General features: G+C 38.6%; 1 protein-coding gene across 4 annotated transcripts; it reads left to right on the top strand.

The window, feature by feature from the left end:
- Positions 1-2,593: 2,593 nt before the first annotated feature.
- Positions 2,594-22,506, top strand: OSGIN2 (oxidative stress induced growth inhibitor family member 2). Of its 4 annotated transcripts, XM_017830599.1 has the most exons (7): positions 2,721-2,739; positions 3,195-3,272; positions 5,550-5,704; positions 9,583-9,719; positions 11,694-11,885; positions 12,563-12,654; positions 14,591-22,506. In XM_017830599.1, exons 3-7 carry the CDS (start codon positions 5,638-5,640, stop codon positions 15,636-15,638), a joined length of 1,536 nt encoding a protein of 511 aa, XP_017686088.1. In that variant the 5' UTR covers positions 2,721-2,739; positions 3,195-3,272; positions 5,550-5,637; the 3' UTR covers positions 15,639-22,506. The 4 variants fall into 4 exon arrangements, with proteins under 4 accessions (XP_017686085.1, XP_017686088.1, XP_017686089.1 ...); XM_017830596.1 differs by lacking the exon at positions 3,195-3,272 and having other exon boundaries at positions 2,594-2,739; XM_017830600.1 differs by lacking the exon at positions 2,721-2,739 and having other exon boundaries at positions 3,036-3,276.
- Positions 22,507-23,002: the final 496 nt, after the last annotated feature.

Raw genomic sequence — 23,002 nt, forward strand, 5'->3', positions numbered from 1 at the left:
AAATATTTTTAAATTCAATTTTAGAAAAAGATAATTCTTGAACAAATGCACAATTTTATTACCTAAATTAGTATAATGAGTGTTAGTGAAAGAAAGGAGATTTAAATTAGCTATTTGGCTAGCATGATTTAAAATGTAAGGATTTGGAATATACCTAGCAGCCAAAAACAACTAAACCTGTTTAACAGAAATGAACCCAACGGGAAATATAAATCCCTTTAAAATGTGATTAGTCTTTGTATATGGGAGGAAGTGTTTGCTACCATTTGGTGTGTTTTAGTCTCTTCCCATTTGTTCCTTCCTTAGTGTTAAATAACTAATACAAAGGTACATCTAAAGAAAATATATTTTTTATCATGACACATGGATTTGAAATAAATCCTAACCAAAAAACTAAGACATCTGAAAAACCTAGGCTAGAATTAAAAGGAACAGAAAATTTTGCTTCTGGGAGAAACATTTAATTAATTGTAAATCAGGACATCTACACAGAATATTATTTCCAGAGAAGCCCTGTTAGTATTTTTTCCAAACTGCCTTTTTATATCACAAACTTAAGGTCCAGTATAACTTTTTCAATTTTAAATGTAAAAACATGCTGGGGAAAGACATGTCCCAATCATAGGTGTGGACATAGGTATAGTTGTTTTTCTTCTCAAGTTTATGTCCACAAAGATAAGGGCACAAACTAATAATAGTACCAGTATAGCTGAGGTTCTGTGTTATATTCCAGATAACCAGATTTGTTTATGGGAGGAAGTAAAGGTCATACTTAAAGCCAAATATGTCCTTAATATGTTGATTTTTAAGTCAGTGTCATCTGACACTGCCACCAAATAGCTAGTGGAACCTGGAAAACTTTTGCTTGATTATAGCTAGTTTCCTTGAAGTGTGAGGTCCACAGACCTGGAGGTTTGTGTACAGCAGGAGGCTGTCCTGACTATGAGCAAGATATTATGTGGGAAAAAAAATTAGATTTCCCTTCAGTTTGTTTTGTAGTTTTCCATAACTCATTGTAAAGGAGAACGCAATTTAATAAAACAGTATGAATATTCAAATAGCATGAGTTATCTGATCAACATACAAATTTTTCATGGAGTTTCCTGAATTGAAGGCAGTATTTTGGGGGACAGCGCAAGCTAAATGCAGCTTCAGGTTCTAAATTCTGGTCTAAAGACATACTAGACCTGGTACTGGGTATACTTGAAGAAGAATGTGCTTAACTGAATTTGTTTCATCCTTTGAAAATAGAAATTTTACATCAATATTCTGTATTTCCTCAGTGGTACAACTCAGCTCCTGTGTTCTTTTCCCTTAAGTTTTTATAGAGCACATATCTAATAAATATAAAGCCATCCTTTCTACTGGATCCAGAGCAGGGCTATTAAGCAGTAATTATTTGCTGACTACAGACATGACAGTCTGTTCAATGAATAACCTTGAGGTGAACCGGACTGTCAGCTACCAACAGCCACTTTCAGACCCAGTAACTCTACAGCCTTTTAAGATCCTGCTATTGTGGATTTATGGAACAGATTCACAGAGAAGACATTTCTAATTGTCAAGTTTAACCCTGAGTGAAATACTGTAATTGTTTAACAAATAGTAATAGATTTTATTGGCATTCACCCTTATTGCTTGATAGACTTTGAGAGAGAAAACCAGTGTAAGACATGGGGCTCTCACATAGCAGGCTGACTACTATGTGCAAAGTCTGAGAAAGCTGGGACTGTTCAGACAGTGGAAGAGAAGGGTTAGCGGGATCTTAATCCATGTGCATAAATACTTGGTGGGAGAGAATGAAGTAGAGTTCATCAGAAGATAGTAGGAAACTCAGTGGTTCTCTAGGACAGGATGAGACTTAATGGGAACAAACTGAAATAGAGGAAATTCTACATGAACGTAAGGAAACACGATTTCATTGTGAGGGTGGTCAAACCCCTGAGCAGGTTGCTCAGGGAGATCACGAAGTCTCCAGCCTTGGAAATACTCAAAACCCAAGTGGCCACGCTCCGGGGCAGGGGGTTGGACGGGATGACCTCCTGAGGTGCTGCCAACCGCAGTCACTCTGACCGGGGAAAGACTAGGTAAGGAATGCTTTATCGCAAATAAGGAAACCTGCAAAATATTTATAAGAAGACACAATTTAAAGCAACTAAGTGATCACATATGAAGCATGGTTCCCGAATAGGCCAAAAGGTTAGTCAAAAGGTGCATCAAAAATTTTTAACTGGCCACCGCAGGTCGGTGTAAGTCGCCTCAGGAACCGCAGCCCCCTCCCCGGCCCAAGGAAGTGTCTCCCGCCGCTGCTTCGCCTTCCCATTCCCCCTTCCACCGCGCCAGGCCGGGGCTCCCGTCCTTCCCCCCCCTTCCCGGGGAGAGGCGGCGCATCCCGCATCCTGCTGAGGAGAGCGGGCGCGCGGGGCCGCGGCGAGGCCGGGAGGAGGAAGCGGCGCTCTCCCATCCTCTCGTCTCCTCACCCGGCCCGTCCCTCCTCCCTCCCTCCCTCCCTGCCTCCCGGTGCTGGCGGCGGCTCCTCCTCCCGCGTGTGACCCGCTGCCGCCTGTGAGCGGGGCGGGGGGACGGCGCCGCGCGGGCCCCACTGTGGCGGCGGCGGCTGCAGGAGGCGGAGGAGCGGGATCCGGGGCGCGCTGTCCCCCCGCAGCCTCATCGCTGGGCCCCGCCGGCGCTCCCCATGCCCGTGTGGTGCTGCCGCTGCTCCCTGGCCAGTCACTTCAGGTGAGGCGGCGGCACGGAGCGGGCGGTGGGTCGGGGCGGTCGCAGGGGAGCGGAACGGGCACAGGGGCGGGCGGGGAGCGATGCCGCGGCCTCCGCGGGGCTGCTGCGCTGCCCGGCCCCGCACGGCCCCTCCGCCGCGGGAGGGGATGGCGGCGGCGGGGCCCGGGCGGGCGCGCCGTGACCTTGGGCAGCGCCGGGCGCAGCCGGGCCGGGGGCTGCCCGCGCCTCCCGGGGCGGGGATCGCAGCGCGGCACCGCCGGGGATGCCGGCCCTGATGGCAGCGCGCCGCCCGGGCACCTGGAAAAAACCCTGCCGTCTGACGGCGTGAAATTCGCTTCCCGAAGTGTCAGCTCGAGACCAAATTCAAATTTCGTTTATATAACGAGTTTTTCTGTTAACCGCCCATCACAGTCCGCTTCTTTCTTTTTTTTTTCCCTTTTTTTTTTTCTTAAAAGTACGTAGGGAATTCTAGGATCCTTCAAAACTGCTACCTGAAAATGGCACCACTTAATTCAATAACCTGCAACTAATTAGTAGGTATTATTAAATAATTATTATTACCTTTTTCAGATGGGAGAAAAACTGTTATATATATGCTGTGATTTTCCTCTTAAAGGTTTTTTCACATTAAAAAAAAAAAGGATTCACGTTTGCACATGTTTAGAATCTAGGCAGTTGACAGAATGTAATTCTCGAGGTTATTTGGTGTGACCAGCATAAGATAAACTGAGCACTAGCATTGGAAGTGACTCATCTTGTGCCCAGTTGCATCTCCGCAGAACTAGAGCTATAGATAATTGTACCCAGTCCCCACCACTGCAAAGCTGTCTACCATGAGTTTATCAAGATTAAAATTTCTGGTACTTGGTGGCTTTCGGTGTTGTTCAGAGGTTAGGAAGATAGTGGCCCCTAACTTAAGACCTTGCTGGGTTCTGATATGATGCTCTTGCAAAGGAGAAACATGCTCCTGACAACAGTCCTTTGTATGCACCATAACTGAGAAACTGCTCGTTGTATGAGGATGTTTCTGTGCAAAATTACCAGTTTGGTAGTTTGTGATGCGCTGAGCTACACAGAAGCAACATTTTTATTGTTAAAAGATTCTTTTGTAGCCTACAGCATTGTGCATATAACCATAAAAGAGGTTTTGACATGTTTCTTTTGGTTTTATATTCCATCTGGCACAGCAAGTATGATAAAACCACACTAAAACGTGCATGCTTCCTTAAAGCCCGTCTTTCAGGTATGCTTGCCTGAGTTAACTCTAAACAAAGGGTGGAAAGTAAAAATTCTACCTATGCCTATCTAAAAGTGGAAGTGAAAAAATCAGTATGATAATTAGATATCCTCTCTCTACCATCTTCTCATCCTCATCTAACTCATGCTGTTTGTGTGTTAGGAGTCTTCAAGAGCTAATGTGCAGCTGAACTCAAACAGTAAGCACGTACTTTGCAAACTTGTTTTGTTGTACTGCAGGGAATAGATACCAAGTACTTTCCAAAATAAATGCAACCTTAGAATAGCTCCCCGCTCTTTTTAACAAAGACATGACCATCAGAGAGATGTATTGCGGAGTGTACTAGCGTTGTTGTTACTGTCCAGCTCTGTCTCTAGTTTACTTCAGACTTCCCCATTGAGGAAACACAACCTTCAGTGCCGTGGGAGTTGAGGCAGTATGGAGTCTATGTGGCTTCTTGAAGGCCATGGGAATTAGATAATTGTCTTATGATTTTGGTCCTGTGTAGAAAATAATTCCCGAAACACTAAAATAGCTTTAAGATATGCAAATTCTTAGGAAATAGATGAGTACTTTTATTTATTGTTAATAATTTCAACTGTTTGTAAAGAAAAAAATGTTTGGAACTGTTGATTTGGATATTTTTAATTAAAAATTTGTTGCCTTTATTTGGAAGACTTAACTGTTTTTGGTTTGCCTCTGCCTTTCTACCTAAACTAATAGTGTGTTCTGTTTCAATGTCCTGGAAAGGATTCAGAAAAGACTCCTAAATAATTAAACAGAAAACAGTATAAAACGAGTCTTTGAAGTCTAGAAGCACATTTAGATGGTGAAGAGTTATGAGGGAAACCCAAGTAGATGTTGCTCNAGAAAGAACTGAGAAATCTAGGAAAACGACTAGGGATGAAAGCCGTCTGCTGTGCAGGAGCTGACCTGGCTGCATGGCAATTCCTTTTGTAAAGGCTTTTCTTTTAACAGTGGTAGGATGGGTTGTGTCTAGGCCTTAAAGGGATCGCTTCACAAGGATCCATCTTCACACCACCACCAGCTTTAACCAGCATTACTTCTCCCCGAATGGAAATTTGCTGAAGCGAAGTCCTGTGTGCTGCTCAGCCAGCGGGAAGAGACACGAATACCTTAGCAGCTGCATCAGGCTTTGGCTGGCCTTAATGTTGTTAATTGGCTAGGCAGTGTGTATCTCCTGCTTTGATAAGGATAATAAGGAATGAGTTCTACTGTGTGGGGGATCAAAATAATGCTTGTGGTTATATTTTGGCTTTGTATAAACTGCAATTAGAAATATGCATTTCTGCAGAGCCATCTGTGCCTTTTTGTTATCCTTCTGCAGACTTGATAGGAGAAAGTGGACTTTTAAAAAATCTTCTGTTAGAAAAGCTGTGCTGAAGAGTAAAATTTTGTAGATTGGGTGAAACATATCTGTTTTGGTCTCGATTTTGCCAGTTTCATAGCTCTTAAAGTACAACATCAAAAGCAACTTTATTTTTGAAGCGACTGTTCTGACAACAATTCACTGTTTCATTTTAGTTTTCTCCCATCTGTTCTTCTTAATTAGAACGTACAGCAGCACTGAAACCGAGGGACAGCTTTTGAATTCCTTTGTCCAGTATTTTGGTGACAGCCTTGGGAGGAAGATTAAAAGAATGCCTTTAATTGAAGAAACTGTTCTGCCTGGAGACTCCCTCCTTACTCTGCCTGTAGTAGTAATAGGTAAGTTTTTTTCACTTTTTTAAAGATTCTCTGTCACTGCCATTGGCTTTAGACCTGCTGCATGCAATAATTTATCATTAAATAAGTAATGCTGAGCATCCTTACAGTGAAGATGTTTGTTAGAGTAATACAGTTGTTGTGATTAACAACAATAGCATAAAATTATATTAAGGGACTTGTGGGAGTATATTTGAATTCAAATTGTGCTTTGACAAGATGAACTGTGTTATTTGGCAGCACATATGGAAGTCTTAATGGAAGAACTGTACTGATTCTAGGGTTTGATTAATGTGATATATCTACTTCAGGATGCCTGGAGGTTGTTGATGGTACACTGCTAGAAATTTTTGGGGTCGTGGGACAGTGAAAAGCATAATGCGAAGTGTGTGCTGTGTGTTGGTCAGGTGCTACCTTCTCATTAATTGTCTTTACTCTGTTTTATCAATCACTAATGTCTAAGTATTTCCCTATCTTTTCCAAAATGAATCCGAGTCAACTCAGCCAGTTTAAAACAATAAATTGTAGTCTTGATTAAACACTTAAAGGCTAGTACTTGTAAAATGTTGCTGAATGAAAGGATAGCAGAGGGAGCAGACTCCATAGGTACATAGCGTAATTCAGGGTGCTAGGGTGATGTGTATTGGACCAAGGTTTTTCAGCAACAGCTGGTCACTAGCTCCTTATCACCGTGACTTCATGAGGGGATAAAGAAAAGATCTGGAGTAAAGAAGGTTTTCAGTAATCTAGTCCAAAGCTGTTGGGACTAGAGCAAGGACCGGACCTGCAAACAAGCAGAGATTGTGGAGATTGATATTTCAGCATAATCGTGTTCACAGTAAGTTTCCACAACTTTGAAAGACTGATGTTTGTACAATGCCTGTTCTCAAAGCTCTCTTCATGATAGTTTAAAATAGACTTAAGTGGATGTGACAGACGTGAATCACTTGATAAGTTCTGCCTCATAGTTGAAGAGCAGCGGTTTCCTGGCATTTTGTCAGCCTTAGTATAGGTTTGCCATATGGTTAATGACTCAGTTTTCACTGTTTAGGTTTGCAAATCTGCTTTATGCAAATACCTGTGCTTAACATTTGTTTTGTCTAGAGTGCCTTGCAAGGTGCTGACACCAAACACAGCTGCCTTGACTATTTCTTGAAAAACAAATACATTGCCCCAGTGCTTTTTCACAGATATATTTGAACCACTTCTCAAGCTGATCTTCTCCATTGGCAGCCTGTTATCACTAATTCATTGTCTCACCTAAGAGCTTTCACAGGGATATAAAATTGATTTGGTAATGTAGTAGAAGAGAATGAAAATAGAGTTGTCATGCCCCTCATATGCAAACACACTGTGTAGTGGTTTAATAACTTCTGTGCAGTACCTGTCTCTCGGGAAGAAATTGTCCATTCCTTTTGAATGAGTTGGGATTGAAGAATTTCATGCTGGAGCTGTAAGTTTGGAGCATGTTCTGCAGCTGAACCTTTATTTTTTGTGTTCTTGACAGCGTATCCTCCAGGAAATTTCTTTACCTTGGACACAGTCTGCTCAAAGAATAGGAACTAGGTTTGGATCAGCTCTCTGGATGGTCCCACGGAAGTTGCTAGGGAGCTCAGTGACAGTAATTCACCTTAACATACTCCCACCCTCAATAATTTCCTTGTCTTTTGCTAGCCTTTGTTTTTGCAACCTTTGTTGTCTCTTTGGTTCTTTTTAGTCTTCTCCAGTAGAAATAATCTTTAGTATGACATGCTTGGATATGGAACACATTTTTCCATTGTGGACTAGCTTTGTTCATGCCCCAGTAGGAAAAAAAAAAGCTAGCTATGCACTTGTAAAAAGATAGAAAATTCTTTACTGTGCACAAGTTTATAATTCTAAAAACAGTTAAGAATTTACTCAGTCGTGGGAATGCTTCTGGACTATTTGTGTGATTACAATGTGTTCATAATTTCATATGATTTTGTTATGGATGGTTTCACTATTGCTAAGGTTCTCTCACTTGTGGCAAGTGGGTGACAGGAGGGGCTTGTATCAGCAGTAAGCTTTAAATTCCTGAACTGAAGCATATCCAGCAGATCTTTTTGTGGGAGGGCAGAACAGTGTGAGAGTAAGCAAGACCTTTTTCACTGTCTTTAGATTCTTTATTGGCTTTTTTGTAAATAGCAAAATAGAAATTGAAGTGGTTTGGGAAATAATATAGGCAGGATCACCAATATTTAAACCTTCTATTACAGACTTTTGATTTAATTATCGTATTGTATCCAATGATGGAAATCGACAGCTTTCCTAAACAGTCTTTTTCCAGTGCTTTATGGCCTTTGTAGTAAACAGGCACTCTAATGCTTTTATTTTTGGCTCCATGTTTGGATACAAAACCTAAATTGTTTGATAGGAGCTACTGTGCACTGTCACATGCTCACTTGGATTCTAGGCCTTTGCAGAAAATGTGCTTATGGAAGATTTCTTGTAACTTAACAGTCTTAGCCTTTGAAGAACTCAATCTGTAGTGAGCCTGCTTGATTTTCCTGTAGGCCATGGCTGTGACCAGTCTGTGTGCACTGCACTGTAATAAACTGGAATATTCTGCCACTGAGACCAGATGAGTGTAGGCTGGTGGAGGAGGAAAAAGAGATCCAAGGTATGAAGAGAATGAACAGGGTCTCAGCAAACTCATGGGGGATTTAGGAACTGAGAATAGTGTGTGCAAAGGTGCTGGGGAACAGGAAATGACATGTGAACTCTTGACATCAAGAGCTGAAATGGTTGGAAGTAAGAGCTAATGTCAGACAATGAGTACAAAAAGCATGAATAAATTAGTAACTTAAGCCCAGAATTTGCATAGTGTGTGCTAAATACCATGAGTGCCACTCTAGAAGGCAAACAAAGACAAAATACTGATGAGTGCCTCATTAGGAGAACACTGTGCTTTTCATTCAGTTAATGAGGAAGAGGAGCTATGGAATTAATAATACATAGTCAAATATTTAAATTCTCTATCATAGCACGTACTTTCCTGATTTTTGTTTTGCATAGCTTTCTATATCTGACTTTGCAACAGGAGTGTTCCTTCTGTATTTGCATGTGATAAATATGGTCTCCTACTTTGTTTAATGCTAGACAAATAAATAGAGATGTTTACTTTATGGTAATGTTTTGGTCCTATCTGTTTTACACCTTAGTAACATTTTAAAAATAAGTGTCTATTAAAATTGCAGCAATGCACATGTACAGATTATAAAATGCTACAAAGAGGATAAACATGTTTGCCTTGATGTTATTGCTGAATGATGAATGTGGTCTTATATGAGTTTCTTGTACTTTACCACTTAGTGACTGTATCTGTCTTCACTTAGCATTTATGTTGCTGTTTTGCCATGTCTGTAACTTCTCATCTGACTTCCAGTCTCCAGCTTTCTGCTTATCTCTTTCTTCCTTTCATTTAATGGGCAGACCTGAAGAGCATATGCTCTGAATTGTCTTTCTGCTCTGTATTGTACAGTGCCTGTGGGAATACAGAGTTGTAAGATGGTAATAATATTCAGATATCACTGTGATTGACAGGCAGACCGTTATCCATTGGGCCACTTTAACACAAGAATAATGCATTTGATGTACTAAATTATGGAACTCCTTTATATGCATTTTGTTTTGTGATGTAAACAGTCATACAGAGGTTCTTTGTTAAAGATTTTGCTCTCTTTACTTGGAGGACAGTCCTATGTAAGGCATTATTTTACTGCAGGGTTTATAAGATGCTTTGGCTCAGGACAGTATGGCTTTATACTACTTCAGTGTTATTTTGTTGCTGTATATTTTGTGACTTACAAACTATATATTATTGACATTTTTACTAAAGCAGTAACTTCTTTCTTTAATAGGAAATGGACCTTCAGGAATTTGTCTTTCTTACCTGCTCTCTGGATACAGGCCATATTTGTCTCCTGAAGCTATACACCCAAACCCCGTTCTACATACGAAATTAGAAGAAGCTCGACATCTTTCCATTGTTGATCAAGTAAGCCTTGGTTGCCATCTTATCTGGCTCTTTTCCTACTGCAAGCAGGGTTATGAAACAGTGGGCTTTCTTTAATGACCCTGTTTAAAATGCTTTTGCAGCTTTATTAAGTAGTGCCATAGACAAGGAAAGGCTTAATATTCTCACTCCACAAAGAATTAGACCACAGTAAAGCTCAGTAACTGTGTGACCTCAAAAAACTTTTATCTCTTGGCCTCTTTTTTTCCTACTTGTAGAATAACGAGCAGTATATACATAACGAGCAGTATATACCTTCCTCAGTGGCTTGTAACAAATTACATGTAGAGAACTGCAGATGAAAAGAATGGATTATCCAAAAACATTCTGCAGTTTGCATCATGAAGGATCAGCCTATTTACCTAGTCACATTTGTAATGCATTAGTAAGGTATTTTGTTATTCTGCTAATTGAAATAGAATCAACTCATGACTATTAGATCCAAACCTGTGGCGTGTGGGTGTCTTTGTGGTGTTTTTTGGTTTTACAGTCTGCCCTTTGTTGTGTTTGTACTGCTTGACAGGAGTGTCTAAGGTTACCACTTGGTCAGTGAGCAGCTCATGCAGGAATTCCACCTTTCATGTCCTAGGATGTTTGGGCACTGTCACCAAAGAACACATGCTGCTAACACACTTCAAATATACATAGTTCAAATTAAAATCTTCCCAAATACTCCAATTCTCAATAAGATTTCAATTTTAGTAATATTAGAGACATATATCCTCTGTTAATACAATATATTTTCCCTTTAAGAACAGTATGCGTCCTTCAGTGTTTGTGTTGTACTAACAGTTGCTCTTGTTCTGTATTTGTTACCCTTGTATACATTCAGTTTTTCTGCCTGATTTGATAATAGTTAAATCTTCTCCAATGTTTTTCACTCCACGTGTCATGTTATTGTTTTCTGCTCGGTTCACTCTACTCCTGATGGATACTGACAATGCTGTCACTAACTGTATTGACTCCTCTGTGACTAATTTATTTGAAATACAAACATGGATTTGTGTTTGTAGGGGGTAAGTAGGGATTTGTTTGGCTTTGGATTTTGGAGGGTGTTTTTGTTTCAGTGCTGTGCTGTTTGTATGTAATGTTTACATTAAGTCTCAAGGTCTTTTTTTTTGGCAGGAGAGTAAGTTGCTTAAGCTTTTGGCTACAGATGTTTCATGTACTTCATCCTCCCCTGACCCCCTGATATTTTGCCTAATTAGGAAGCTAAACTGTCCCATCTTTGTCAGCAAAAATTGGCCTTATGGCCAATTCTTCCTTCAAATCTCTATTATCTCTCCAAATATTTGCTATTGCATCATTAATTTTTTAGAACATGGATTGTTAATAGATACTGAAATGTGACCATTTTATAAAGTTCTAGAAATTTTTCTCAACATTGCCTGCTTCGTAAAATAATCCTAATTTTAATGTTTGAAAATAATATTATAATACCTCGATTATTTTAAGATATAGTAAAGTTAGTGTTGGAACTAGCTAAGAGCTGTCAAAGGAGCTTTTCTACTTGATGTTTAAAACTTAATGGTTTTAGATTCCAATTTTGCTTGATCAAAATGGGGCTCCTAAAAATATTAGCAATTCTTTGTTTAAAAGCAGTCTGGTATATATATATATATATATATTACTAAGTTGCTCTGATCTCTTAATGTTTGTCCATTGCTTCTTGTTCTACAAAGAATTTCAAACACTGACTTGCCCAAGTATTACTGGTTTATTAATATGTAATTTTTAAATGAGTGAAATGTATTATTCAGAGTTACAGAAGAACTGAATAATAGCAGTTATTCCTGAAAAGTGTTTTGATTGAATCTCTACATTAAATACTTATCTCTACTTAAAATGCAACTTGGATTAATTGTGCTTTCTGTTTCAATTCAACTTCAGTATGCCAGAACGGCATGATGAAGAGTAGAAGTTGCATGAACATGTCACATTTTTTTCATACTTCAGGATCTGGAGTACCTGTCTGAGGGCCTCGAAGGACGCTCTTCAAACCCGGTTGCAGTACTTTTTGATACGTTGCTTCATCCCGATGCTGACTTTGGGTATGACTACCCGCCTGTTCTGCACTGGAAGCTGGAACAACATAATTATATTCCCCATATAGTGCTTGGTAAAGGACCACCTGGTGGGGCTTGGCATGTGAGTAAAAATTTCATATCACTTCTGGGGTAACTTGATAACTTTGTGGTTTGGGATTTTTTTTACTGTCTAATTTTTTATTTTTTTTTTTTTACTTTCTATTTTTTTACTATCTTTTACTCTCTGTTTTAGATGGTAATGCCAGTTGTAGTTTCAACTGCTTGTTTACCCAAGCCCAAATATGTTGCAGAAATAAGAAAGGAAGGAAAAAATTGTCCTTTATTTGGGCATATGACTGCTGTCTTATATTATGGTTTTTTACTAGTTTAAATTTATTGAATTTTAAAATTACAATAAAGAATATTTTCTCTAACCTTTATTCTCTTGTCTGCATTGTTCCCAGATGATTTTATATAAAATCTTGATGTCTTTATATGCTTCTGGTTTTGTGTTTTTCTTCCTCTTTTGTATTTTAAATAACTTGCTTTCAGTTTCCCTTTCACATGCTGTCTCTTTCCTTTCTTCTCTATTAGCTCATGTAGTTGCTCATTCAAACAGTATGTAACTGTAACACAGAAGTAGTTCATCAATGCTTCATGTAATGTCCTGGTCTTCTGTTGTGTTCTAGTATTTTATTGCTCTAAATGAGTGTACAGTGAGAAGAACTTTTTTGTTTTTTACATAAATGTATGCATTTGAAATGTGTCTGGTCATGCATCTTCATTTTTTCACTACAGTCCATGGAGGGCTCTATGCTAACCATCAGTTTTGGAGACTGGATGGAATTGCCTGGCCTCAGCTTTAAGGAGTGGGCAGCTAGCAAACGCAGGTAGGGATATTGCTTAATCTGTTTGGGAATCCTAGTTGCTATAAAAATCCAGGTAACATTATTTGAAGAACTGGAAAACATTCAAACTTCACTGTTCACAGGAGGGCTTCTTGTTTTGTTTGTTAAATTGCCTGATGGCACTGGAAATTCTTTTGGTGGTGTGTACTCTGATGGAACAAAAATGGACAATGGTCAGGCAGAGTAATTGCTTGTGAGTGCACCGAAAGCACACATACTAGCAACATTTCACAAAGAGGCACTGTTACTGAAAGCAGTTCTGATCAGAGTTGAGGGAAGATGGAGGAAGGAATTTCAAATCTACAGAAGTATTGCAAGTTCCTCTTTCAACACAGATGCAACAAGTTGCTATGGACACTGGCTTTCTTGTAATTCAGGAAGTTGTACATTTCAGTATTTGCTTTTACAGACAAAGCTGAACAACATCTGAAAAGTTGTTATGTATGAATTTTAATTTTAAGAGCATAATTCAGTATTTCACAATGTTATTTTCTGGTAGTAAGTTTCTTAAAAAATGAGAAGAAAACTTACTTCAGTTATACAATTAGTTCATAAAGGTCTGTGTCAGCAAATGAACCTAGGAACACTCTATGTAAGCTTTTTCTAAAATTTTAATTTTTCTGTCTTTGTTCTATCAAAATAAAAGAAATTTTTCTAGTATTGTGTATGGGAAAAGAAGTAGAATTACTTAGGCATATGTCTTTAAGGGCAGACTGTTACTCATTTCAGGACACCACTTCCAGTGAAGAAACTGTACCTTTGTTCTTTAATTGTTTTCTTAGATAACCAAGTAATCTTGCTTCCTTACTAACTGAAATCCCATAAGCTGCTTATTATCAGAAGCTAATTTGTTTATTTTGTAGTTTTTGACAGTGCTAAAACCAGAAATGCTGACCTGTTATACTACAATTAAACAAACATTTAAAAGAATTGATGCTAGTGAAAATTTCTAGTCATGTAGTTTCCTAATTTTATTTGTAGGAGGTGTCACACTGTCATGTTATCCTCTTCAATAAATACCTCATGAGGATTTTCACAGTAGTAACCTGAGCATTTAAAAGTACATATGTTATTATCCTGTTAGACTGTGAGAATGAGTACTTGTTTATAAGATTTTAAGTGTAATTCAGTGCTAATCCTGATGTTCACTGTTGTTTATTTTGGCTTCCTCCTGGAGCTTACTTCTAAAGAAGCATCAAAATTCATGCACTTGTTCCAAATAATTATACTGTCAGCTTATTTTGTTATAAATGAGAATGCAATAAACATGAAAAAAGCATAGATGTAATACCGAGGTTACAGTGCAAAAATGTTTTTTATTGGACACTTCAACATCACAATCCTTTTTGTATTGTTGCAGTAACACTCTGAGCCATACTTGCTTTATGCATTCATGTGATATGGAACTACTTCATTTGATAGTTAGCAAAGGAGAGGTCTTTTGCAAACTATAATGAAAAATACCTGGCTCCAGTAAGGTATTGAACGTAGAGTTCAAAATTAGCACTTAACTATGATATTTTACTAATTACATCCTAAGTGAGTGTATTCTCACTGAGCACAGGTTTAGCCAGTATTGTATTGTTGATAGTTGTGATGTTAAACTGTCTTTATAAAACATTTCCATATGGAGCTACCATGATGCTGCAGAGCTTTGTTATACCTGATTTGTTAATCAGCATAGCACTTTACATTGTATTAAGACTTTTAACTATATAAAAACCCACTACCTTATATTGTGTAACAGGAATCAAGAGAACAAATAAATCAAATGCATTTAAAGATACTGAACTCAGTGTCAGTTACACTGACAGATTTAATCCTTGTAAATTTGACTTGTCTTGTGGCATGTCGTGTATGATATTCAGATTACCAATAAGGTCTGTATATTAACTGGAACGATTCAATTTTGTTTCAGAAATATAAAGAGTGATCGAGTAATGCCAGAGGAAATAGCTTGTTATTATAAACACTATGTTAAAGTCATGGGCCTCCAAAAGAATTTCAGAGACAACGTTTACATAACATCAGTGTCCAGACTTTACCGAGGAAAGGATGATGAAGATAGAAGTCAGCGAAATGAAGATATTTCAACACAGCATTTGGAAATGGAAGATGGACAGAAATCACTTATTAAGAGAAACTGGGAAGTCAGAGGTTATCAGCGAGCAACAGATGGTTCTCATGTGCCCTTCTGCCTCTTTGCTGAGAATGTGGCTCTTGCCACAGGAACCTTTGATTCTCCTGGCCGATTACAAGTTGAAGGAGAAGACTTTCCTTTTGTCCTCCATTCCATGTCTGACTTTGGAGCTGCAATCAGCAAAGGAAAGTTACGTGGGAAGGCAGACCCTGTGTTAATTGTGGGTGCTGGACTTACAGCAGCTGATGCAGTACTCTGTGCCTGTAACAACAACATCCCAGTAATCCACGTGTTTCGTAGAAGAGTTACCGATACAAGCCTAATTTTCAAACAGTTACCTAAAAAGCTTTACCCTGAATACCATAAGGTGTATCATATGATGTGTACTCAGTCCCATACTGTGGACTCTAATCAACATTCTGCTTACACTAGTTTCCCTGAACACAACGTACTTTCCTTCAAGCCTGAAATGAAATGTGTTCTTCAGAGTGCCTCTGGACTGAAGAAAATTTTGAAGTTTTCTGTAGCCTTAGTTCTGATAGGTTCTCACCCAAATCTTTTCTTTCTAAAGGACCAAGGACATAGCATAGGTCGTCACTCTAATCAGCCCATCACATGCAAGGGGAATCCTATAGAGATTGATCCATACACTTATGAATGCACTAAAGAAGCCAACCTCTTTGCTCTAGGTCCTCTGGTGGGAGACAACTTTGTACGGTTTTTAAAAGGAGGTGCACTGGGCATTGCACGATGCCTGGCAATAAGACAAAAGAAGAAACATGAATTGATTGAAAGTGGGGATGGAGGAGGTGATGGGGTACCATAAATGAGACATTAGAAATTTTCACATCCAGGATTACAGGTGTAGTCTAACAGAACAGTCACTGGCAGCGAAAGTTGATAGCAGTCACATTTCTGTCGTGTACAAGTAACCTGCGCTTGTATTGCTTGGTAAAGGATGCTGATACTACAATACTTCACCCTTTCAAAATAGAAAAACTTGATCTGCTATTTCAACTTATTTCAACTGGAATTACTTCCAGATAAACAGAAAATGAGACTAGACTAACTTATATTGACCTGCCTGTCATCTCCTGCTCAGCTACAAGAGCAGATTTCCTTGGGAAAAGCCATGCCTACCAGAGTGGCTTTATATTTTAGTGTCCAATGTGACAAAAGCACTCTTACCATGAAATTAAAGTAACTTCTAAAAGCAGAAAGCTTGCTTAGTACAAGGTGATTCTTGGTCCCAAAGCAAATTTGGAGCCTTCTGCTCGAAACAAGGATTCTATTTATTTGCTACAGTAATACTTGGAATGAGCACTTAGTAAAATGGTTTCTATTGTAAGAACGCTTTCTGTAAGCAAGTATTCCTCAATAGTTTTAAGTTATCCTGATAATTGGAATAAAAGAATAAGCATTCCCATTCAGTCTTTAACAATGATTTGACACAATCCATTAATGTTTCTTCACACTATGCCTAGAGTTGGTGAGTGCACAAAGACTACCATGACATGTTCCCCTACAGTGATATGTACATTTCTGAGAATACGCATTAACATAAACAGTAATAAAGTACTGATGTAAGTGCTCTTATTACAGTGTCAATATAGTGAACATCTAGTGTACTATCAAGAGTTAAGTACATGAGAAAACTAAAGATTTTTTTGCTTCCTAGCTCAGGAAGACTGAAGGGGATCACTTGGCTGATGAAGGTGGGCTGGGTGATAGATATTCTCATCTCCTGTTTGACCAAGGATTGTTTTTTTCTCTTTTTTTTTTTTTTTAAAGCAGCACATAATTGTAAGATACTTTATCCTGCAGTTTTTGAAACTTAAAAAAGGGTCATTATCTCACAGCCAGCGAAAAAATAAACCAAACTCAAAACAAACGTGCCATAGTTTCTTTAAATCTTAGAGCTTGTCATGAAAGACAAAGGCAACTTGTACCTACCTCTGAATCCAAGTTTCACCCTTCTGCTCCATTATTTAAGACCTAGATTTCATTTGCTGGGTTTTAGAGTATTTAGTTTATCTAAACACACTCAACCATAGTGAGGTTAATCAACAGCTAGTTAGAAAAGTGAACTTCCAGAACTCTCAATAGACAAAAGTGCTTGGGTTCAACTGATTTATTACTAAACGTTTTAATTCAGGTCCAATGTGATGGAATAGATGTTTTTTTGTTTGGGGCTTTTTTTGTGTTAAAGAATGTCATGTTAGTTTAAGGTATTGTGTTTGCATGATTAAAAAATCTTCATATTAGAGCCTAGACAGATTTAAGAAAGGAAATAAGGTTTAGGCTTTGTGAAACTGCTAGTGCTTGCTGGTTTCCCAGCTGTCTTAACTTTCATAGGTTATATATACCTGTATTCAATTCATGCCTGCTTTCTGTGCCTGCTGAATTACAGGGTTCTGTGGCTACTGCAGGCCCTTACGCATCTGAGTAAGTTACTCAGACTTTGGACATAGAAATTGAAGGTACAGAATGTAAGGATTAAAATTACTTACTTTCAGTGAAGTCCAAAGCAATTTATGACATGATACTACTGATAATAATTTTAGTTTAGAGCCACTCAATAGCATTAAAATAAACAAACAAAGGAACATTTCCATCAGTTTCTGCATTGCCCACATGGTTGGCTTTAATCATACGTTGTCGATACTAGCTATGAAAATTTTTTTTACTGATATTTGAGCTGGTTTTAATTATGGTAAATTCTAGACTTATTCAATTACTCAATTCTAGGCTTATCTCAAGTCAATTGAGATTCTATAATTTGCCTTCTTTGGCAGAAACTGTATATATAGAAACCTATTCTAAACCTGTGATATCTAATAATTTTAACTGAGAATTGGTTACAAGTGCAAAGTACTTGATTATAGAACTTATTGGGACTGCACTGTGATTAAGTTCCTTCAGTTTTGTGTCAATATAAATATCCAAATACAACATACTGTGACATTACTGCTTTTTCATTTGTCATGAGACATGTAAAATGCCAGCAAAACAAAGGAAGAATTTACTTAAAGAATTATTTTGCAAAAAGGGGAAGAAAGCTTCAAACAGCTGGATTTCTAGCTGCAGCTGCGAACACGCTGTGTGTGTTGTAGTGGCAAATTTGTAGCAGAGATCTGTGACCTGTGACTTATTATTACAGATTATTATCTTTCACTGCAGTCTTACAGCACCTTGAGGTTTAATTGCCTTTTTCTTTTTATCAATCTTAGTATTTTTGAGATAAAAAGTTGCATGTGAGACTGCTTAGGTGGGCAGAGAAATTTTCTCAGTGTTAATGTTTATTAAGCCGTTATAAAGATACTTTTTTCAACCAAAGCTTTACCAAAAGATCATCCTCTTTCTTCTAGGAATTGCTAGATTTAAAATTGTAGCCAGACTTTCTCACTTTTGCGTTTCTTATTTTGAGAAAAATTTGTGTCTCTCTCCTCTTTGGTATTTTGAGGGACTAAGAGATGCAAAAATTCAAGCTTTGCCTTAAGATAGTTTTACCTAAAGTGCTGCATTTATTGTGAATTAGATGTTGGCACTGAGTTGTTGTCTTTTGGGGAAACACCTTGTTTCTCCGATTTAAAAAGAAACACCACAAACATTTGAACTTCTGTGTTTTAATAGTTCCCAGAAGGGAGATTGCTTCTTTCAGCTCTTCTTTCAGTGAGAAAGATAAGCTTTTAAACATCCTGGATTTTAAAAGGATGCTTCCTACTTAAGCTTTATTAATAAGATACAGACAGGAAGAATATAATTTAATTTGAATTTAGAGAATTTGTGAAGCTGTCTTAACCCATACTGTGTATTTGCTAGTAGGTTAGTGGAAAAACATCTCTTACATTTGGATTTTGTTCTTAATGCTGTGACTGTGTTTGAGAGTTAAATTATTGCTAAGATTATTTTAAGTAGTATCCAGCTGTTGAACTGAGACTTAAGATTTGTCATAGTAGATTTCCTTAACAGTCTTCATCCTTTCTGGTGCCTCTTTTGATTGAATTCTGCTTAAAACATTTTCCAGAAAGGAGTAAAACTAAGTTTAACTCGGATGAGTAAACGCAGAAATCCTTTTTGCAAGTTATCCAGAGAGTGGTGACAATAACACCAGAATTTTTCTCTCAGGAAAATGGATTGCTTTGGACTAGCAGCCTGGGCTTGCCACTGAATGCATGGAATGTGTATGGCTATACACCGAGTAAGGGACACCAAAGTGCATTCCACAGCTCTAGGTCCCTAGTGGGTCCCTAGTCCTCAGCACTTTTGTTGGAGGAGGTGGCTGTAACTTCTTTCTCTCGCAGCTCAAGAACTGTGAAAAGGTTAGAGCTAGAAATGCAGAGTACTTACTCAAAGCTGGAGGATTAAGACCCAAACTTAAGAGGTAAGCCCAAGCTGCATATCCAGTTGAAAGAAAAGGCCATTTTTAGGCCAACTGCTCTTGAGAAAAAATGAAAGGGTGTAAAATTTGCAAACTGCTAGTGAGTATTCACTGATGACGAGAATGATGAGTGAGGAATGATGGGAGGAAAGCTGCAAAGAACCTGTGCAATCTGAACTGCAGACGTAGGGGTGCTGAAGAGTGTCCACACAGCTTTGACAGGCTGGTGGTGTCCCATCCTCGTGGGTCAGGATCTGTGTACTGTGACTGCAGAGCTCTGCACCGCAGCTGGTCATCCTACATGTTGCTATATGTGTTTAACTGGCTATTAACTGAAGTGCCCTGAAATGCAACATACAGACTAGAAGCAGTTGTATTTGCTCACTGAGCTGTAGGACTGATCAGTAAGGTGGTGTGCCAAGAGATAAGGCTTTGTTGCTCTGCTACTGTATTTTTTACCCTCTGAAAAAGCGAGCAGGTATCTTCATGTAATGACAGGATCTGGGGCTGTACGGTGCTCCCAAACATTTCTAAACACCAAGAGGTAATACACATATGCCTTAAACTCGATTTCATTATTGTCCATGTAGTAATGATTATTTCTAAGTAAGTTATGGAACAAAAAAATGGAACAAAAAAAGGTTTATACTGTTATATTTTAATTTAGAGTATATTTTAGAGTCTTACAATAACAATGTTCTGTCATCATTTTCTATTCTTATTTTAAGGTGAGAGCAAGTTGGGAGCACTCAACTGATGTGAGAGCTTCTTGTACTTCCACCATTTCCCCTTGCCCAACCTGAAAAAAAAGTCATGCTTTGTTTGAAATAACCATAATAGTTGATTCTGTTTAGCAGAAACAATGGAAATTAAAACATCTTTGACAGAGAAATGAAGGCTTTGGTGGCATTAGGGGTAAAAAATTGAAGTGAGAATGTTGAATTATAAACAACTCTTTTTCTGCAAAAGAGTGTATTTTGGGGAATATGTTACACTTAGGTGTTTCACTTAATTTCTGAAGCCTGAATTACACAGGGAATTGTGCAGTCAAGGATGAATTTGGTGTAAGGAACAAGGATTATGGGGAGAAAATAATTTACAGTATAATTTAGTCACAGTGAAGCTAAGCACTGTTGTAGAGATAGCTTTGTAGACACTGGAACATTTAATCTCAAGCAAACCTTGAACTTGAGTTCACATTATACCTGTCTGCATATTAGCTCATTTTATAATGAATGATTTTGTATTTTCAGGGCATAGTAAGCCAACTCTTAAAACTTAGTGGTCCTCAGTAGTCATCAAAACCAGGAAATTACTTGTTCTGGAGACTAAATTATTCTAATTTGCACTTTCCTCTCCCATCTCTTTATTCTGAGATCACTGGCAATGTGTAAGTACCAGCCTATGCTGCCTACAGTGGATGCTTCAATAAACTAAAATTCAGCTTCATGTTTCTGGACACCCTCTCTAGACTTACATGCCAGCATAAAGAAAATTAACAGCTAGGTTTGGTATATATTCACAGAAAATTACAGCATCCTGCCATTTTTAGGTTCTTTTTTAACTAGGTATATAAAGAAAAAAAATAGTTGTCCACAAAGACTCAGCTAGAGACAAGATGAGAGGTTTGATACAGTTCCAAGGGATACTCTGAGGAGAGGGAAGTGGTTCATTTTTCACCAGTTTGGATGCTAGACCAGCTTCTATGTGAACATCAAGTTATTGCTGTTCATGAACTGATCCTGCTACCTTACATCTCCCTGGCACAATTTACAAAGTTGATACCCTGATCTTGCCTGTTTCTCTGTTAGTCCTGGTATGCTGGTTGTGGAATTCCAGTTCTAAATTAGATAAAGGCTTATATTCATTTACCTATATGCATGTTCACAGACAACACATCTGAGCTTGGAAATACTATGTAAAAGTCACTTCTGTGTGTGGCAGTGCTTCAGTTTTCTGCTTTTGCTGGAGTATGCTTGGGTTACACTATTTTTTTCTAAGATGAGCAATGTAAATGTGTACAGAACTTTTGCTGTCCACAGCAAGCAACTTGTGAGCAAAATCTCAGCTTTGATTAGACAACAAACATTCCCGAGGTTTGCATGCCAAGCTTGTTCTATCTTCACGTGTCAAAACTGATGGTGGACTGAACGTGCAAAATATTAAAACAGTTTCACCTAGAAGTCAATTATTTTGGTTTTGAGAAGTGGGGAACTAGTAAGTCAAAGGAAAGAACAAACTGGGGAGGAAGAGGCATTCAGAAAGCTGCAGTGTTCAGGAAGAGGGAGAAGGCATTGGTTTGCATGGACCTGCTGCTGTAGCCAATGACAGAGATTCCAGCAGTCAAGGTTGTGGCAGAGTGGTATGGGCAGAGCGCTAAAGTGGCAGGGAAAGTTGCTAGTTAGGGAGATCTGATATGTGTAGCATTTTTTTTAACTCTCTCACTGGAATGTGGTGATGGCTGTCAAAGATTTTAAGAGGAAGAGGAGGAATAATGGTAAGAAATATGGTTCATGTTTTACCACACTTGGCTTGAGTTCTAAGGAGATACCAGAACAACCAGAACACAATCGGAATTTGTGAATGAAAAACCAGGTGGGGCCAAATGTGACTAAGGATCAATACAAGAAATGGAACAGAGCAGGTGAAGAAGGCGAAAAACTCCCTCCAGTTTTATGAGAGAGGGAGAAAAACAGGAAAAATAAGGACTGAGAAATCACTTGTATAATATGGACTGGAGAGAGAGGTGGGAGAGGGTTGGAGGTAGGTCTATAGCAGAAGCTTCAGCTACTGTCTCAGGAATTAACGTGGAATAAAGCCTCTCAGACACATTGGGAGTGAAGGTAATGAGGGGGGCCTAGCACTTTAGAGGAAGTTGATGGGGTGGTCAGTGGATGGAAGAAACTGAAGCAAACACATTCCACATATGGGAACTGGTGTAATGATCCACAAGAGGCCAGCCCTGCTGCACCAGCCCCACTGTGGGGACTACAGGTAGGAGAAAAAAAGGGCAGACACAGATATGAATGGACAGAAATAGAAATCAAACTTCAACAGTGAGAATACTGTGGTAGTCTTGCCATAAAAAGGCAGTGGCTTCCCCAGCTGATGTGGGAAAGACGGGAAGTCAGCTGAAACTACTATGAATAAGCTGAAAATTAAGCATGTTGTTCCTGCAGGGATACAGCACCCATCCTTGGTTTTAGTGGTAAATGGAGTAATTCAATCTGCTTTAAACTGTTTTCATCAGCTAAGCTGCTGAATGCAAGACTGTATTTTAAGAGCCTTGCTAATAAAAAGTATATTTAGTTTATGTATTGTGTGCATCTCCTTCCTGTGAGCAGTGGTAACAAAGATAATAAACGTTATAAAAAACCCAAACCAAACAAACCCTCAAACGGCGTTACACACAAAAATGCAGGAAACTGAAGTTTCTGCTCAGATGTATGTTTAGGTGAAAAACATAATTTTGGCAAAATGGTGAGTATGCTTGCAGACTGTGGTTTGTGGCAGATGAGAGAAACCTTAGATACAATCTCTGAGTTACTGAACTTTTTTTAACCTAAAGAAAATAAACACCACACAAGTTCTCTCTGAAAACTGAAATGACTGTTGAAACCACAGGGTACAAGCTCCAGAGTGAAAACAGAACATACAGCAAAACTTTCGAATTGCAGAATACAAAGCTGAATGCCCTTGCTTGTGCTCACAGCTTTTGCTTTACCTATAAAACTGTATCTCAGTGCATGAGTTTTCCCACTTTCCCTTTTCTACTTCTATGATTCTCCCATCCTGCTGTGGGGGAGCAT

Source organism: Lepidothrix coronata, unplaced genomic scaffold, assembly GCF_001604755.1.
Source record: "Lepidothrix coronata isolate B3197 unplaced genomic scaffold, Lepidothrix_coronata-1.0 Scaffold181, whole genome shotgun sequence".
Lineage (NCBI taxonomy): Eukaryota > Metazoa > Chordata > Aves > Passeriformes > Pipridae > Lepidothrix > Lepidothrix coronata.